The sequence below is a fragment of the Lutjanus erythropterus genome, chromosome 1 (assembly GCF_056507025.1).
Source record: "Lutjanus erythropterus isolate fLutEry1 chromosome 1, fLutEry1.hap2, whole genome shotgun sequence".
Lineage (NCBI taxonomy): Eukaryota > Metazoa > Chordata > Actinopteri > Lutjaniformes > Lutjanidae > Lutjanus > Lutjanus erythropterus.
In genome coordinates this window covers 30303789-30323932 of record NC_139317.1, presented here as the reverse complement: position 1 = coordinate 30323932, position 20144 = coordinate 30303789, and the positions used below count along the sequence as shown (strand labels likewise).

Genomic DNA, 20144 nt, shown 5'->3' with positions numbered 1-20144 from the left:
GCACCTGTCCTTCCGCGTCATGCCAAGCTCCCCATATGAAAAGCATGTGATTGTTTTCCAAATGAGAGTGTGCGTAGATAGTAGACTGGGACTATATAGCCTTCTTCCATTGAGGTTCTTTTCTACATTCAACTGCAAGCAAAACCTGGTGAGACGCTGAACACTGGCAGTTGTACACCACCACTGCAGGATAGTAAGGATTTATTGCTCCTATCCCAATATAACATGGAGGTAAGAGAATATTTATTTTTACCTGATGTACCAGTCTGTAAAACTTCTTCTATGATATCACTGTCACTGATAAGTTAAAATAATCAAGTTTACTTTGTGCTTAATGGGATAGTTCACCCCCAAATCAAATATATATCTTTTTTCTTTTAGTTTTGTTTATCTGTCCAGATAGTTTTGGTGTGAGCTGCAGAGTTTTGGACATATCATCTATAGAGATGTCTGCATTCTCTTAAATATAAAGGAACTAGATGGTTCTTGGCTTTTGGTGCTTAAAGACCTCAAAAATATATTTGAACATGACTTAATATTTTAATGTTTTCATACCTGTTCACTCATGATAATCAAATACCATGTAGTGAGCAGTTTCCTGTATAACTACTTTCTGTCTAGTACAAATAAGTAGTTCCATTAGATTCTACTTCAGAAAGTAAATAGTTTCTAAAAGTGCTCAGAACAAGGTCTGTTAAGCCAGTCATGATTTCTGGAAAGAGATGTCACTGTTGTATTTTTTGGCGCTTTGAGTACCAAAAACCAGGTGCCATCTAGTTCCATTATATTTTAGAAAAGGCAGACATCTCTATGGCTGATATCTCCAGAACTCTGCAACTCACACCAAAACTATCTAGATGAATGAATAATACTACAGGCCAGAGGAAAAATACATACTTTTGATTTTGGGATGAACTGTCCACTGCAATAGAAAACTGGTAAACCTTGTAAATTAATTTTGTAGCATAAAAGAGCTGAATTCTTGTGCTTGTGCACTCCTAGATGTAACTGAAAGAAAAAGTAGGCCAGTTTTGCTCATTTGGCAGAAACATATCAGCCTGTAAATCATTTGAAGAAAGCAATAAAAATACATTACACTGGATTTATTTGAGCTTCTAAAGTGCCCTTCTCCTGTTTAATGTCGTCTCAGAAGCAATATCTGCTCCAGACTGAACTTTATGTTCTCCAGGTGGTACCCTGTGTGCAGAAAGCTGGCAGCCACGCAGCATCACTGTTAGAAAGACTGAACCTCCAAAGAGAACGAGCTCAGTTCTGTGACTGTGTGGTCAGACAGAGACAGAACCCAAGTCAGCTCTACCCTGCACACAGGTTAGCAACATTTTATTAATCACAAATAAACATACCATCAAATTCATTTTGGAAAAATATTAGAAATTCTTCTTCATTTGGTAGTTGCATGGCTTATGCAATATCACCCATCTCCTTCTTTGCTCACCTAGGTGTGTTCTGGCGGCTTCCAGTCCAGTGTTGGCATCTATATTGTCCTCTTCTAGTGCCCTGGTAGAACTGCAGGCTCCATGTCTGTCTGACTCTGTACTGGCACTTGTTTTGGACTTCATGTACACAGGGGATCTGCCAAGCACTCATACCCAGCAACAGTATTACAATCTGCTTACTGCTGCCTGCCATTTGCAGATGGATGAACTGCAGAAGACTCTGAGGACTGAGGTGAATCCTGAGGATAATACAAATGCCTACAGTGGAGCTGAGGATCACCCACATAAAGACATTAACAATGCATATATTAAAACTGCAAACATCTTCAGGAAGTATCTGCCATTGTCAGACTCACCACAGATAAAGGATCAATATTGTGATGGAACAGATACATGTAGAAGTAGCGGTAAAACTGATGCAAACCACCATAGTAGAAAAGATGCACGTCCTTTAAGTGATGTTAGGACTGGCTGTGGTGTGGCTGAAAACACTGGAAGTGTTTTTAATATAGGTAATTACAGAGAAATAACTCCTCTGACACCTCAGGAGTTGATTTCTTGCACCACTGTAGTGAATGTGGTGTCCAGACTGGACAAAGAAATGCAAAAGGATCACTTTCATTCAGTTGGCACTGTAAAACCAGAGTGTTGGCAGATGATCACAGAGGAGGGACTAGTGAAAACAGTTGAGAACAGGAGGAGCTTGTATTTAGAGGAAGAGGTGCAAGAGGAAAACATGAGCCGAGCGCAGGAGGTGCAGTGCTTAGCAGGGATACGTGAAGCTGGGGGGAAGCAAACAAACAGAAAGGAGGACAAGATTCACCATTCTCCCCCTCTTAGCCTTTTGACCTCTGACCTTAATGACACCGTTTCTCCCTCACAGTGCTCCTCCTCATCACTGCATCCGTGCGGTGGGGCAGTGCCCGTCATTCGTCACAGCGGTACAGCCACTATGGCAGAGGTATCTACAACGCCTCCTTACCATCCAGTGTCCAAGGTCTCAGTCAACTCCGGCGGGGCTTCAGACTCAGGAAGTACAGATAGTGACAGAATTGCTGAGGGTGTTACCACTAAACACAAAAGTCATTATAGGGTACAGAGTCAGGATTACAAATACAATAAAAACCACACTGAAACACAGAGTTGGTATCATTCAGATCAATGTATAATACAGGATTTATGCTACAAATCCAATGTAGATCAATCTGACATCCTTAAACAGGATTACAACAGCAGCAATACAGATCATGATGAGCATATGGGCAGTGGATTATCCCACATTGTGAATGAAAATGATCACTGTGCTCATTGTGATTCATTTCAGAATAAGAATCAAACAAAATGCCTTAGAGCGTCAGTGCCACTGAAGAGGGATCTCAGCAGTTTTAATGATTTCCCCACCAAATATCAGCAACTGGATTGTTCTGATTGCTGTAATGTCTCAATTGCAACTGCAGCAGAGGAGCAGTCCATTCACTCACAAGATCTGAGAGTTGTAGTTCATGACGCAGATGCAGGAAGTGACTCTCATTGTGAAGATTTGTGTCCCAAGGGAGAAGTGAAAGAGGAAAACAGTTTCTCAAGCAAGTGCCCAGCTGAAATGGATAGATATGACAGCCACTGGAATCTCTATGGACCAAGGAATGATGGGTACCCAAGCTTGCATAGTGCTGAGACAAGCACAAAAGATGCTGGCTCCAGTCAGCATGAACATGACAACACAGACACAGATATGGATAATGTTACTGGGGAACACTGCACATCTCTAGAACATGAAAATATCTCAGGCACTGAGATCTCAGAGTCACACCCAACTTTTACAATGCCTGTGGACAACAATGTGTCTGACCCTTCATATACTGTTGTGGGACAGTCATACTGTGGACATCTGCGTTATCACTGCCTACCCCAGGAGAACACACACTTACGGTATGGAAACTCTGATCGCAAACACTCTTACCCTGGCCATGCTGGTTATTCAGACCAGTCCAGTGATGTGGACGAGGCGGATACAGTTGCTAGTCCAGGTCTCAGTCCTCTGAGGAAGCACTTTGCTACTACAGACCAGATTCTACTGCTGGACATCAGCACCAAATCTGCAGAGTTGCTAGTGTCCTACAGACAAAGACCAGATGAACAAGAGAAACGGGTTGCATTCAGTCAAAGGGACACATCTGCAAATGAGCTTGGAGATAATGATAGAGAGCAACGGCATGAAGCAACATCGGTAGCAGGGGTTGACAAGAGACAAATTAGTGCTAGGACAAAAACTGAGGCTAAAATTTTTAATGAGGCTGTGGCTTTGGCTGGAGAAACAAATGGTAAAGAAAGAAAATCTGTTAGTAAAGAGCAAATCAGGCCAAGAGGTGAGGTTATACATAAAGCTGGGGTTGTTGAGGATGAGAACCAGGCTGTCACTGCCTTGACAGTCTGTTCACCTCCTCGTGTGTCAGACTCTGTACAAGCCCCTGTGCCATCTTCCTCGCCTGGCTGCATAGCTTCTACACTTTCAGCCAGCATGCCAACAAATAAATCAGCTCCTCTGTCAACTCCTGTTCACCACCTTTTCCAGTGCTCTCTGTGCAGCCGTTCCTTCAGCCAGCGAGGCTCTCTGAATAGACATGTGCGGAGCCACCTTGGCGTAAGGCCCTTCCCCTGTCCTCGCTGCCCCATGACCTTTTCACGCCAGTACCGTGTCTCAGAGCACATGCGCGTTCACCAGCGCTGTGTGCTAGGGATTGACTTTCAGAAGCCTCATGCCTCTTAAGTTTGAGAAAATGATGAGACGCCACAAGAGTGACTGTCCTTATGTGAAAAACAGAAAAAAACTCAGGATTATAGAAATTTACTTCCATTTTAGCAAATATATGGAAGACAATTAGGGCATTCTTCAGTTCCAAGATTAGAATTCATAGGTATCTATGCTAGGGTTGGATGATGGCTACTCAGTTAGCGTATAACAATGTCCATAGTGAAACATCGCAATGGATGATGATATTGTTAATATAATTTTTATATAATTTCTATTACACTTTTTATATATGTATGCTGGATACTAGGGGTGATTATCTCACTGACTGAGAACAAGTCGGTATGTTTCTCGATACATGTTCAGCGATATGATATATCTTAGAAATTTTTAAATGGCCAACAATTCGGTTTGATACAATTCAGCTCTGTCACAATACAATACGATATGATGCAATACAATACAATGCAATGTGTGAATCTTTACATTTTGAATCAACTAATGCTACATTGATAGAGTGCTGTTAGTTGCAAAAATAAATTCTGATAGTTTTACTAAATATAGTAACAGGAGAGACAGAGAGAAGGAGTGGTGTTAACATCTTATTATGAGTCTCATGTGTAAATGAGATCCTGTAGCCTAAATGAGAATCTGTGAACAAACTTTAAAACTGTTAAAAATATTAGTATTTCTGCAGTAAGATGATCTGCTGCTCTTTTTCATATGAAGAGTGCTGTGGTTTTGATTAGTGTGGAGAAACAGTGATGCTCTGTGTTACCTGCTCTCACAGTGACATGACGTCTCTGTGGGTCAGACTCCTGTCTCTGTATTCTGCTGTCAGACACATTTTGCATAAATGATTTGCAGCAGTGTTGTTCTTATTTCTTATAAAAGCCAAACTTATTCTACACTTGCACTTTATGAAAGTTTGGTGGTGTGATGTGGTACAATGTCACTTCAGCGCGGTCTGTATAGAGCAAATGAAGAGGAGACACAGGAGAGGTAGAAGGAGCGCTTGTTTTGTGTGAGCATGGCAGCAAGCGTCCAGCGAGAGCGGTGCAGGCAGAGGCAGCAGGAGAGAGAAAATGAAGGAAAGTTACAGTGGCAGCTCCTTGATGCCAAAAATGAAATATGCACGTCCCAATGAGATACTAGTGCTGCATCAATTTGTTTCTGATTCATGTTCAGCTTTTTACCAATACAGGCCGTCTGAACCGATGCACTCGTACCTTACACATTAAAGTCCAATGCATCGGATGCATGAGTGAATGATTACACCACTACTGGATACCAATTACAAATTGGGCATTACTTTATGCTGTTTTTCCTTCATTAATGCAGGCGTAAGGAGCATTTATAATAAACGTTCCTTCATTTTTTCGCTCTCTGGTCTGGTTAAATCACAGTGTTACAATGGCACAGAGCACAGTGGTCGATGACTGTCAGGCATGATATGTCACCAGCAATTAAGGAAATGTGCTTCTCCAACAACAGTACTACATCCTTACTGTTCCCCTTTGAAATCCCCATTCCAGTGTGGGACATCTATTTTGGAACAACGCACTCCTATATTTTGAATTTGGACTACACTACCCAATGCTAGGTGCTTACTTGATTAAAATTAAGATTTGGGGGGTAATATGCAATGCTAGTTGTTTTTATATTTAAATGTGTTTTAGAATTGCAGTCATTAAAATGTCAAATTTCATTGACCAGTTGAGTTTGAATATCACCAAGCCAGTCACAACAGGTAGAAACAAGCATCTTTTTCCATTGCCAGCTAGCAAACATTCCCTTGGATGCAGTGACACAAAATAGATCAGTTTTTGAAACAAAAAAAAGTGAAGTGGGAGATGTCCATGCTCTAGTAAAAGCTCCAGGGTGTCCAGTCTGCAACTTAACTGTTTTGATTCACTCACAATAACATTGCTCCGTGTCTGACAGATATGCAGGTTTAGAGGAGAAATCTGTAACATATTTACTGTGATAAATCATAAAATATCCATTATATGTCATCAGAAATTAAGGAAACATGCCAACTTGAAATCTCCACTTCTCTGACAGCAGTACTCATTTTTGATGCACAGTTGTTGCTTTAAATAGCTGTTGGATGTGTAAATGGAAAAATGTTTGCCAACAAGCTGGCCATATATAACCTTAAAAGGCAATAATATCTGAGTGTTGTGTTCACTACTTATTCTCTCAATGTTGGTATCTAATTCTTAGTCAGAATGACATTCTGGCTTCATTCCAATGCTCTTTTAGTGTCCTACCATATATGTATTCAACAGTCACTAGTCACCATCGTTAGGATTTTACTGATACTGCTTATCTATACCAATACTTATCAGTACTCTTCTTGATGCTACTCGCCATAATTTGGTGCCAAAAATAAAGATATGATATAAAAAGATGTGAAAAGATTCAAGATTCAACAAGTTTACATGTTTCTTAAGTTATTATATGGCTACATTTTCATAAAATTTAGTAATGTGAACCCAAAATTTTGAACATTTTGTCCTGTCAGATGTATACGTAAATACTAATAGTAGTATTGTGTGTCCAGGAGCTTATTGATTATCCAAGAGGTTTTCTTTGTTAGACAGTCTAGAGGCTACAGAGACAGTTACAAAGGTTTTGTAAAACATTTTTCTGTTATGGTAATTATTTCCTGTTTAAACTATGCATAATCAAATGATAGAAAACATTATCTAACAGAATTGTCATTCCTTCATTAATGCATGTCATGTTTCCCTTTGTTCATGGGATGCTGTAAGGTGTGTCATCTAGAAGAGAGTCAAGTCAGAGATCAGTTTGAGCTGCTTATTTTGTAATGGTGAGATGTGTGTAAGATGTGATGGACTTAATAAAAGATCAATTTTTCTTGTTTTTCCAATTTTCAGATTGTCACAAAACCCTCTGAAGCCATGTGTTTGTTTGAACTTCATAGCATTTGAGTGTTGTGTGATTTGTGCTATGTTATTTTATGTATACTCAAAGTTAAAATATTGAACTTAAGGAAAAAAAAACAATGATACCTAGAACTGTTTGTACTCCTGACTGTTTTGTGCAGACCTTTAAGACATATTTTAAGTTGTAGTCTGTTTTCTTAAAATCCTGTTTCCAAACCTGGTAACAGTTGCACAGGAAGGGTACAGACAGGTCATGATTTTGAATTACATCACAATCCCTGTTCCCTCTGTTGAGAGAAATTTATTAGCAATGTATCACACATGCTGTTCCCTGTAAGCGAGGACAGTACACTGGGTGTCACAGTGTTTGTACTTAATGGTGCTGCTGCTGAAACATGAGCTGACATGAGATTCTGTGTGTGTTGTGCCTTGTCTATGGCAAACCTCTTCTGTAAGGGACAGTGAGGTGCAAAAGGAACATGTCATTCTGTTCTGACACAAATGTTTCCATTTGCTAATGACACAGTTTTAGATGAAAAGCATTAATAAATAGTCACTATTCCCAGTTGCCATCTCTGATATTCTAAAAATAAGTATGCATTAATGAAAAATCACATTTTTTTTCTCAGCCAAGGACCCCTTACAGGGTAGAAAATATACCAGGGACTCCCCCATCCCCTTGGACTAATTTGGCATCCCCTATTTTTTTTTACACTTCTGCTTTGTTACATGAAAGAACAACACAAAAGAAATGTATTAGAAAGATATTAGATGTATATTTCATCCATTCAATGAAGCCACCTCATTAGAGCTGCAACTAGTTGATTAATCAATTATTGGATCACAAGAAAATTAGCTGCAAACTATTTTGATAATTGATTAATCATTTCAATCATTTTACAAGCAAAATTGTGAAATATTTGTGTATATAGCACTGTAGACCAGGGGAAAAATATGTATTTTTGATCTTAGGGTGTACTGTCCCTTTAAGGATGTCCTGTTATCCTGGGGAGAATAAAAAATAGCATTTGGGACACAAAAAATACGGTGTCTGGGACAATTCTGGGACTATAGGGATTTATGCATCATGGAATATAAGCCTTTATCATTCAATTGTTAGGTGTTTAACTTGGAAAAAAAAATGTGAGGTGGCACCAGCACAAACTCTACGCTAAATCACATACACACACTGTCATGGTGTTTCAATAGTGTATACTATAAGAAGTGTCAAAGTGTGTGTACATTTTGACAACCATATATCAATCAGAAACAGGTTGGTATTTGCACTGCAGTATGCAAAGATGCATTTATTGATTAGTTAGAAATAAGCAAGAAACTGTAACTCTACCAACAAAGAATAATGAAAACTGATAGTTTCATTCAGGGTGATTTCAATCTTTGTGGTGCAGAGAACAACTAGTGTAAGTTCTATGACAAGTTACAAAAAAAAGTTATTATAAATTCCAGTGTCGGCCCGTACCAAAACAAATCCGCTATCTCCATTGGCTCCCAGACATAAACGGCCTTCTCAAGGACGCTTATCTCTCCACTCTCCTGGATGTTTCTGCAGACAAGATGCTCCGACCCCTCACCTACTTTTGGGACATTCACCCTTACCCTTAACTCAACGCCTTCTTTGGCCCCTCATCCCCCTCCCTCCCCCGTGCGGCGTAGTAGGCAAAGGCTGAGGGCAGCGCACTGTGTAGGAGCTGCAGCCCTCCCTCTCCCTCTCTGCGCTGTGACCCCCCCCCCCCCCCCCCCCCCCCCCACTTCCTTCCCCCATCCACATGTGCAGGTGTTCGAGTCTTGTTATAATGTCTTAACCGTTGCTTCGTGCCGAGGTGTTTTTTTCCGAATCGCACACTGTGTCCCCCCTCAATAGGTGCATAGTTTGGGATTTGCCTTTTTTTTCCCTCTCCTCCCCTCCCGTTTTTCATTTGTTTTTCATCTAAGTAAGCGAGGCGCCGGGATCGGCTGCATCGTGGTCCTCCTGCCCCTGTCCTCCCATGTCAATTATTCGTATTGTCTTTGTGCTTCTGTGTCCTCTGGGACGGGTTGTAACCGAATGTCATTTCGTTGCACTGTGTAACGTGTTGCACTTGTGTAATGACAAATAAAGCATCTATCTATCTATCTATCTATCTAAAAACTATGTAGTAAAAAAACAATGATCCGTCCGTGACAGATTAAACTGGGATAGTTGCGGGACACTGAGAAAAAAAAAAGGACCTTGGTTTCACTTCAACCTTTGCCTGTGGTGTAGTAGTGTAAACAATGTGTGAATGGCAGAGTAGCAGCAGTTACAGGCCTACACAGTGGGGAAAGCTCAGTGCAAAACCTCTGTTGAGTCTGATGGCAGATGTTAAAAAAAAATGTTCACAATTTATATCAAAAATATACTGTATATACATAAAGGCTCAATAGTTTGGAATTCCCTGCCACAAAAGCTTGATTTGGTACCATCATGCAGTTGAGAGGACTACTGTATATAAACTCACAATATTGGTAATTTTACATTTTACTCATTGAACAAACAGTCAGAAGCCTCAGTAGCGAGTGGAAGAACAATACACAGCTACAACCGCCTGGCCCCTCCTCCTCATGCTGGTCACCAGCCTGCCTTCAATGGCAACATGCCTTGTTGATGGAGATGCCTCCCCACACCATGATACTGCCCTAACCAAAATCAACAGTCATCATAGTTTTGTTCACATCTTCTCCGTACTTTGACTCTGCCATCCAACTTCCACAGACAGAACCTGGACTCTTCACTGAGCTCAGAGACTGACTGTGTGCAGTCTGTCATTGATCATCTGATCAGGGAGCCATCTGCCATAAAATCCTGCAAATCTCTGGAAAACTACCTGCAGCTCCTCAGTGACAGGTGATGAACTGGTCTTCTTGCAGTGTTGACTTCTTGAGACTCCCACTTTGCAGTCTGTCTTTGACATCACTGGTTTCACACTTGCTTCTGGGGAACACCAGCTTGAACCTGCCCTATAGCATGGGTCTGTCCTTTTCCAGACTGGCTAAACGTGGCATGTCAATGCTTGGAGCAGACAACAAATGACCACTTCAGTAGAGAGCAGCACCCAGCAGACCCCATGTAAAAAAACAGGGTGCTCTGCACTAGGTGCTTCCAATCATGTGCCAATCATCCAATCCCCCAAACAACTCAAAACAATAAAGTCAATATAAACAGGAGGATACACTGTTTGACACTAGCAGGGAAATATGTCACATTTTCACACATCACTTAAGACCCCACCCACACAATCAGCTGTGGTGCTCATCCTACAAATGCATGATTCGCACAAGTAGGAAATCACTGTAAAGGGCTTTCTGATGATAAAAGATACAGTGCCAGTAATACGGTGACAACAGAGACATGCAAACACAAATTTCCAAACTTTTTTTGACGTGTTTATTTAAATGGTCTTTTGCACATATAGGTTGTAAAAAGTTCTCTTTACAAATAGACCTTATCTTTGTAGGGGAAAAAAGTACATGGTTCATAGATCTTATTTTGTTGTAATGGACCCTTCACTGATCTTGCTTCTTACATGGGTCCTTACTAAAAAAATAAAAATAAAAAATCAATAATTCAACGAAAAATATAAAATACTGATTTAAAATTATTTTACTGCCCTCCAGTCAGTCTTCACCCACCTTGAGGAAATCAGCACCTATTTCAGCTGTTTGTTGATTTCAGCTGAGCATTCAACACTATCTCCCCATTGAAGCTGATTGGCAAACTGAACACTGTGCTTGAATACCACACTCTGCAACAGGATACTCAACTACAAGTGAAAGTTGCTCAGTCAAAATTTTACTCAAGTTAAAGTATTAGAGTTCTTGCTTTTAAAACTACTTAAGTATTCAAAAGTACATGTTTTTAAAAATACTTAAGTATTCAAAAGTACAAATTACAAAGTACATTTTCTAATATCAATACATGCTGTATTGTTTTCATGATGCATTTACAGAAGCTTGTAACTCTCTGAAACCATCTAATGATGCACTGACTTGCTTGTAGAATCACTCTGCTACACAAAGCCTATAGAAACACCTATACAAACTTCAGCATAGAAATACAATCAAAAACAAAAAGGACAGCTATTGTCATTTTCTGATGTAACTGTATTAAAATCACTGCATAAAAGCAGATTGAAGCCAACTGTAAGGAGTTCTCCAAGTCTGTTAAATAACTGAGATTTCTTTCTGTCTTCAGAGGCAGTATATACATGAATTATGCTGTATTTTTCACCCCGATAAAAACAATTCAACTTTAAAAGCTACCTGGAACAATTAATAATTATAATAACATCTTGAGATTTCATTTTGTCTTTCTCCTGCCGTCACCATTACCGCTTTTTGTTTGAATGAAAGAGGGAGAGCTTGCTTGTTCTTGTTACAGAGCGCCTGAATGATGTATTTCCACTTTTACATCAGTCCAGAGGAGCTACTGTGATTGGTTTTCTTTTGTGAGGAACACAGCATGTGACCAATTGCATTTTAGAAAAGAAAAAACAGCAACAGCTGACTTCAAAGCTCAGTCAAAAAGTAACAACAACCTTCCTAGAAATGTAGTGGAGTCAAAAGTACAATATTTGTCTTTGAAATGTAGTGGAGTGAAAGTAATAAGTTTCCAAAAAAACAAATACTCAAGTAAAGTACAGATACTCAAAAAATGTACTTAAGTACAGTACTCAAGTAAATGTACTTCACTACTGTCCACCACTGACCGCCATCATCAGCCAGATATTGGGAGGAAATCAAGAGTCTTACAGAATGGTTCAGAGAAAACCACCTGCTGTCAACATCAGCAAAACCAAGGAGCTGTTTGTTGATTTTAGGAAAAAAAGAGGCAAATGCACATGCCCCTGTCTACATCAGCAGAGCTGAGGTGGAGCAGGTGAACAGTTTAAGGTTCCTGAGAATCAACATCATAGAGAATCTGTCATGGACATCACACCAACCTGGTAAAGAAGGCTCAGAAATAGCTGTATTACTTAAGGAAACTTAAGAAGGCAAAATGTGCAAAGTTCTTGTTAACTTCTACCAAGAGGTAACTAAATGCATCCTGACTGTAAACATCACAAACTGGCATGGGATGTGCACGGCCCAGGACAGAAAAACTCTACAACGGGTCATTAAAACCACCTAGAACACCATTGGTGCACATCTTCCAAAAATCAGTGATATTGTGGAGGTGAGGTGCCTACACAGAAGACAAAACCCAACCCAGCCTGTTCATCCTGCTGCTGTCTGGCAAGAGATGCAGAAGTATCCACTGCCGTACCATCAGACTGAAGAGCAGCTTCTTCCCTCAGGCTGTGAGACTGCTTAATTCATCCTCAGCACTTTAGCATGTAAAATAGTTTGCGTTACATTTTTATTTTATCTCTTCAGTCAATCCAATCAATCAATCAATCAATCAATCAATCAATCAATTACTCGAAGACGGATCTGCGTTGTAATCTTGTTATACATCCTTGTTGTAAATGATAAATACATGTCTTTGTATCCTTGCTTCAAACTTCTTCTTTCTGCTCCATTTATCACACTTCCTGTTGCGCTCGTTATTCAACTGGTGTTTCAGTCGCCGTAGTGGTCAGCATGACAACGGCCTAAAGAGAAGAGAAAGAAGAGCACAGCAATGTTTGATTTGTCTGGACCTTAGTCGCAACTGTTTGAGCTCTGCAAATACTGTAAGGTATTCAAGTGGGACATGCGCCACTGTCAGCAGTTTGTAATGTGTGTGGAAGTTGTTTTTATGTGTTTTTACCTGGCTCTTTGTGGAACGCAGGGCAGCTCCAGCCAGAGTTGACATTACAATGAAGATAATCGCACCCACAAAACTGTAGACCAGGAAGATCGCTTCCACAGACACTCCCATGAACTGGACAAACACACATTCACACATGTAAAAAACATTTTTTTGCACAATTTTGCACACATCAGGTGCAGGCCAAATTGAAATGTATTACATGCTGTCTCGCAATTAAGCCTTAAAGGGGACATATGTATGCTCGTCTTGCACATGTAGGTTCGGTCTCCCTGCAACCTGCAGGTGATGCGCCTGAGCTTTGAATTGGAGAGGAAGGGGCGGGGAAAACAACTTACTTAAATCATAGATCTTACATTTATTAGGACTTCAACTTATTTAATATGTCATCATTAAGCTAAGGTCTTACATATTGCTCCTCTAATTCAACAAAGAAATTTAAAAGCTAAACTGGCTTCAGATTTGTGATCAATATCATAATGAGGACCATATATAAAAATCACCTTATAATATGATGACCATGTTTCTTCGTCAATATCTGTGATATTTTCCTCAAGATACTCAAAATAGTGGCTGTCGTAGTGGTGGTGTACTATGCTGGGCAGGATGTTCAGGACAGTCCAACATGCTGCGAGTACAGTCACAATACTCAGAGCCAGTGATACGGTTACCTACATGTAGACACCAACAGAGACAGAGGAAGGAAAAACAGACAGAACTTTACACATGTTGGTAATAGCTCATACAGTATATGGATGTAATGGTAAGCCCTCCAAATGGTCATAAATCACTTAATTCAATTATGCTCATCATGTCAATAAAGAGAGGGACTGATTTTTTAAATTTGAATTGACTTTGAATTTATAAACCCTATTAGATATAATTTTGAGAACTTGAGTGAAAAAAAACATATCGGACACAAATTATTCCAAGCATTAATTGGAATTTTGTATTGTCTTTATATGTCTTAAAACATGTATGGAAGATCTCTTTAAAAATGTTTATCAGCAGGGCTCTCTTGGTCCTCTAAAGAGATAATTCTCAGAAAACTTGTCTAGGTCCTGTTAGGAAGGGAACCCCAGACCACTGACTGTAAATAAAGATGGACAACGTGGCTCCACTTCTTAACCTAGACAGATCTCAACCACAGCATTGTCACATTATTAAAATAATTAGTTTAAACACAAATAAAAATCTTGCAAGAGCTTCTAGACGCAGCATCTTCAAAATATTACAATTGAGCTTACTGTTTTCTTGGTCGGGTTGTGCTCTGTCAGAATATACAGAATCCCACATATGATGAACTGTGAGAGGAAGGAAAAAAAATGTTTTATTATGTATCCCTTTCTGAAGTGTATTATACATTTTACAACACATTGTGTAAGTAAGAGTAAATCACACATATGCAGACTTGAACTACTGGCTCAATTACACTACAGCATTCAGCTCACAATTTAAAAAAAGAAATCCCGATCTTAGCAATTCAGGTTAGTCTTAAGCTAAATAATTTACATGGTTTTATACATTGACAAGTCACCAAAATGTACAATATAAAACAAATGGGCCTGGTTGCCAAGAAACAAGGGGGTGGGTGGCTCAACTTACCCACCGTCATCTGACCCCGCTCTCCCCCACTGTACATATTGTAATTATTGATGTTTCTTAGCAATTTGGCTGTTTAGCAAATAAAAAAATCAAAAGTAAAGTTCAGGTTTCATATGCCACCATGATCCACTGATGAATAATTTTCTTGTCGTGCTACTAACCAGTACTCCTAGCAAGATGCCAGGCGGGATAATAGTCCATATGTGTTGAACAGAGTCCGGTGTGATCGCAATGGAAACGATGAAGAAAGATGAGCCCAAGACCAGTACAACGATCTACGAGAAAATCAACAACAACTTCAGGCTTAACCTTCAAACTGATCAGTTAAAAAAAGTGATACATCTTAATCAATAGGTAATTGAGCGTGTGTGTGTGTGTGTGTGTGTGTGTGTGTGTGTGTGTGTCTCACGCCAATAATCTTGGGCTGCCCCTTAATGAAGCGGTGTAAAGGTTTAGTCCCTCCCACTGTGGTGCCTTGAAGACTTGCATTATTGCCACTGGCAGAGTAGAGCTCAGCAGACATCTTATGGATAAACAGACACAGATAGATAATACAATAGATTGAAAATATAATATGAATATGCTGCATATGTGTTACACTAAAGGGAGTCGACTAAGGAGTCTGACTGATACGTTTATTATAATTCTCTCAATCAGTTCTGGTTCTTATTGAATTCAGGTTTTGATCCTTGTCACCTTATAGTACAGAGCTCAAAAGTGAGGTTATGGAAATAAAAACCCTATTAATAGAATATTAACCATGTCATAACCATCTGAGGTAGAATGATGACGAGCTATGAGAGTGTGAAGCGATGGTGTGAGCTCCTGTAAAGGCCACAAGTCTGTATGAACACCCTACCTATCCTATCCTATGGTGTAACAGGGATATCTCTAATTGGTGGAGCTCACTGTTGCCATGGAAATGTTTACCACACCCATGAACAGGTAGCTCTGCTAGCAGGCTGGCTAGCTAAGTAGCTAATGTTAGCTAAGAGAAAAGATAAAAAAGAGCTCTATTAATCCCAAACAACACTGTGCCAAAGACTGCTCCAAAATTTCAGTAACATATGAATAACAATAATTGAGCATCAAATAATAGTGAAATATAAAATATAAAGTGCACAAGGAGTAAATGCAAAGGAATGGGGCCTAATAGAATGACTGTAGTGTGTATATATGCTTTTTTGTTGTTGTTGTTGTTTGTTTTTTTGAAAATCGTGTTTCTACATCATTTCAATAAACATTGATTCACTGGGGGCCCCAACCTGCAAGTTAAACTTATAATAATAATAATAATAATAATAATAATAATAATAATAATAATAATAATAGTAAACACAGTCTCGTATCTTTGATTTTTTTTTCCCAACTTGTCCACTTTTATTTGTTTTATTTTTTATCTGAATCAAATGTTTTATGGTCACAATTCATCCCATAGTTGGTAGACAGGCTTAAAACTCTTTAAGTAAGGATTTTCGTAAAATTCAACGTGGGTGGTCACTGTTGAACTTTTTTTTGCTCACAGTCTGTATAGTCTCTGTGTCTTTGCTGTGCATGTGTGGGTGTTTGCTTAAGTGAAGACAGGTGTGGCAGAGGCAGAGCAGAGCTTCACCAGCTGCATCCCGTCCACATGCACCTCACCAGATCATAGTGACTGTTCAGGCGGTCTACATGCTCGTTGCCAGTTTGCCTCAGACTAACCCTGTTTCTCCTCTAAGGTTGCCAAACGTATCAATGCATTGATACTTTTTCAGTACCGCATATTTAAAATGATATAATATCCATTAATTAGATTATCAACAGCACTTAAGACATAAAAAAACATATTTAAGTGCTCATTCAAGACCTCAGTTCAGTCTTTATTGTCCTATCTGAGATTTGGCTTGCAGCAAAACCAGACAGTATTCAGTGATTTTTTCTGCAACAGCAGTGGGGCTGAGGCATTGTTTTTCTTTTTGCTGTGGTAAGAGATGGGCAGTATTTTAATTAAATGTCTTTGAAATATGCATTTAATTATTTTTGAGTATTCTGTAATTGGTATTTTGTTGGGCATAAAAAAAGTAATATGTAATTTGTAACAAAATACTTTCAGAGCTCTCATTTGTGTATTAAAAATGCTTAAAATACATTATTGAATATAAATATTTTTTAACTCTCAAATAAGACAAATTTGTAGCCCCAGGTTTAAACTGTACTGTAGTCTGGAAGGGAGAAGCAGGCAGTCGCTGAACTCCAGCTCCAGAGTGTGTATTATCAGAACAGTGGGCTCTTGTTTTCAGGATAACAGGCTTAACTAGAATTTTAATCGGACCTGGAAAGTTGAGTCCGAAAAGGCTCGAGCCAGACAAAATTCTGTCCGAACCCAACCCAAACCCATTCCACACTAGCATATTTCAGCCCGAGCCTTGCCTCGTCTTCCTCAAGCCTAGGGAGGAGAGGGTGCAGGGAAACAATTCACTTTAGCCATAGACTATATATGAAATAGGATTTCAACCCGCTGAATGTACCGTCTCTGGCTCCAACTCGCTATAAGGACTGCAGTACTCATTTTTGGATGTGCGGTTGTTACATATTGCTCTTTTAAATACATTTTACAAACCAGTATTTTGTTTAAATAAATACATTTGTGCCCATCTCTGGCCGTGGCAATGAAAGTGGTATTGAGTATCATTTTAAAATTCTGGTATTGTGATAACTCTATTCTCTTCTTCCTGCAGTTATATCTGCAACACTCTGGCCCTTGTTCCCAGCCCTTGTCTGGTCCGCCCTGCCCCTCTGCTGACCCTCTCCCTGCTTTACACCCTGGACTTGCCGCGGCTCAGCATTCCACTCTCAACTCAACTCAGTCCCAGCTCCACCCTCCAGCATAACCGACCACCAGCCCAGTCCCCAACTGCAGAGCTCAGATCCAGCCACACAAGAAACAATCCTCTTTGTTCAAACTTCAGTCTCCTGCCTCTCTGTGTCTCGCACTTGGCTTCACGAGCTCAGCTTTAACCTTGTGTTTGATATCACTGCATTAGGCTGATTGTTTGCTTTTTTCTGGGATACTATGATTGTGACTGTTTACATCAAAAACACTGTGCATTGACTGTGCAGCTTTTAGAAAATTCTTTTTTCATGCAATATCATTCTTGTGCAGTGATTACTCTCAGTTGTACCATGTATTCTGTGTGGGCATTGACACATGAAACCTAGAATGTAGATGAAAGTGCAAGAAATAAAAAAAAAATTCTCCTGAAAACTTGAAGTCATTTTCAGGAATCTCTAAGTCCCCCATTTTGGTGGCTTGTCCTCATGTCCCTGAAAACATCCTCTGTTTTTGTGTTAAAGAGGACTGGGTGAGAAGAAGAGTAAAGGAGACAGAGGAAGTAAGGTAAAGAAATGATTACATAACCAAAATTATTATTCCAGTCTTACTCTGCACCATAGTTTATTACAGTACAGCAGTTATCGTTATTTTATCTTGCTATCTCTGTGAACCACTTTGTAATATGAATTTTAAAAAGTGCTCTATAAATAAAGTATCATTATTGTAATTACTATCATGGTCAACATACACAAAACTGGAATTTCCCCACTTTTTATTTAATAGATTATAACATTGGATGTTTTAATGATGTATTGACTGATCTGGAAATGTCTCCAGTTTTCACCTTAGAAATTTGGTTCTCTTGAAAAATAAAATAAAATAAAATAAAATAATAATAATAATAATAATAATAATAATAATAATAATAATTTTAAAAAACAATCAATGCATTTGAGCCTATTATTTGAACCAGCAACACCCATCCTAACTCTGTTTGGACAGTAAACTACGACGATTTCATCTGGTTTATGTAGGCTATAATTTTATTCATATATATGTGAGTTATTTTAGTTGAAAAATTATCATTCCAATTATTTGCATTTCTTTTTACTTAAACACAAATCTCCGTCAAAAGCAGGCGGTAGACGCATTGGTTTCACCCTGACGTTTTGTACAATACATTTTACACCAGTGTCAACATCACAAAAGTACTCACACGTGTTATTAATTTAAGAAAGCGCTCAACAACTACAACTCCCATGATGCCCTGACAGCAGGCCAACGCCTAAGACTCATGGGATATGTTGTCATTGACCGCTAATAAAATAAACGTGATCTTAAACGTTTAAATAACTTTAAAATAGCAGTGTGTTTGAATGCAGCTGTTCGGCGCAGCAGTAGATATCTATTCATCCTTGACCGAGGACAAAATGACCGAGGATCAAAAGTTTAAGCTTATCTAAAACATTATGTACACAGTGCAATGCAGGCGATTTTAATGTAACATGGACAAGAGCAGGCTATTGTTAAAATGTCCAACCCCAAACAAACCTGAAATTAACAGAACAGATGTTAGAAAACATAAGGAGAAGCAAACCTTGTGCAGTCCTGAGGTCGGTGCTGTAGTTCAGTGTTTGCTCTCGTACCTACTGACGTTCACATCTGGAGCAGCGTAATGGGGGATTTGTGGACGATCGGTTCATTTTATACACCAACCCAGAACTCAAATGTGCTTGATTCATGACTCATGAATGAGAGCAGTCATTTGGATTACTAATTGTGCAATCCCTAATCTTAATTTTGTTATCTCTCTCTCTCTCTATTTTTGTAGATTAATCTACCAATGTTTTTTTTCTGATGAACGAATGCCAACTCTGCTGGGGATTTGAGGCAATCACTGCAAAAATGCAGCAAGGTTCCTTCTTCAATGCCCCTGTAAGAAGAAGAAAATAAAGTGCTCTCTTGGGTGCCCTTTAAGTAGAAAAAACGATATGATACAGAGCCATACAGGCAGTTAATGATAGAAATTAGTTTGCCACTATGTGCCTCTAAATCATTAAATAGTAAATAGTTATTACAGAGGTGTAGTAGCTGCAATTTAACCTGAGTCACATAATAATAATGGAAATTACAAATTACTTTGCTAATTAGAATAATTTCATTTCCACTCTTTTTTAAGATATACCAATACATCATCATGCAAATGCAGATCAGTATGCAACTGAATAGATCACTGGACAGAGAGTCTTCCTGTAGCCGAGAGGCGACACTTAAACATATAATTTTAGAGTATTTGCTGACTGATGCTGCAGTGTTAATTGACCCTTCCTAAGGCCAGAGATATACTTGCTACTACATATATGCATCATAGCTGTCTTATGTATCCTATATCGATTTAATGCAAGCAATGGTTGTGCACATAGAAAGTACATTGCTGCGTTCAAATTAATGTAGTGAACTCGTGATTACGACACAGAAATCATGAACAGAACATTGTGAACTTGGAATTAACAAAAACTTCAGGTCAGAATGTTGTGGACATGACATAAGGGTGGCGTTCAATGGGCTCTTCGTGTAACCATGGTAAACACAATGCCATTTGAATGCAACATATCACCATACCACCCCTTTTGCTCTGTGCTTCAATAACAGCTCCAGCTATAGCTAATCTACACCAGTCATTCTACCTGTCTAGTTAAGTAACACCAACTTACTTAAAATGTGACCAGATTGGATTTTAACCACCTTTAAAGTTTTGGTTTTCTTTTCAACATTGATGAGCCTAGCACATAAGTAAAGGAAATGGGTTGGAAAAATTTGA

The 20144-nt window shown here is 39.1% G+C and overlaps 2 protein-coding genes across 4 annotated transcripts; one reads left to right on the top strand and one right to left on the bottom strand.

Moving 5' to 3' along the window:
* Positions 1-56: 56 nt before the first annotated feature.
* On the top strand, positions 57-17678 carry LOC146333101 (hypermethylated in cancer 2 protein-like). 3 transcript variants are annotated; one of them, XM_084719450.1, is made up of 4 exons: positions 58-231; positions 1190-1329; positions 1461-1689; positions 17229-17678. In XM_084719450.1, the coding sequence occupies exons 1-4, from the start codon at positions 226-228 to the stop codon at positions 17379-17381; spliced, it is 528 nt and encodes a 175-aa protein (XP_084575576.1). In that variant the 5' UTR covers positions 58-225; the 3' UTR covers positions 17382-17678. The 3 variants fall into 3 exon arrangements, with proteins under 3 accessions (XP_084575586.1, XP_084575576.1, XP_084575568.1); XM_084719460.1 differs by lacking the exon at positions 1461-1689 and having other exon boundaries at positions 57-231; XM_084719442.1 differs by lacking the exon at positions 17229-17678 and having other exon boundaries at positions 62-231; positions 1461-5350.
* On the bottom strand, positions 11867-19028 carry LOC146333100 (uncharacterized). The gene is made up of 7 exons (XM_084719474.1): positions 18921-19028; positions 14921-15034; positions 14673-14786; positions 14154-14210; positions 13410-13577; positions 12907-13020; positions 11867-12748 (listed from the first exon to the last, which is right to left on the bottom strand). Exons 2-7 carry the CDS (start codon positions 15032-15034, stop codon positions 12701-12703), a joined length of 615 nt encoding a protein of 204 aa, XP_084575600.1. The 5' UTR covers positions 18921-19028; the 3' UTR covers positions 11867-12700.
* Positions 19029-20144: the final 1116 nt, after the last annotated feature.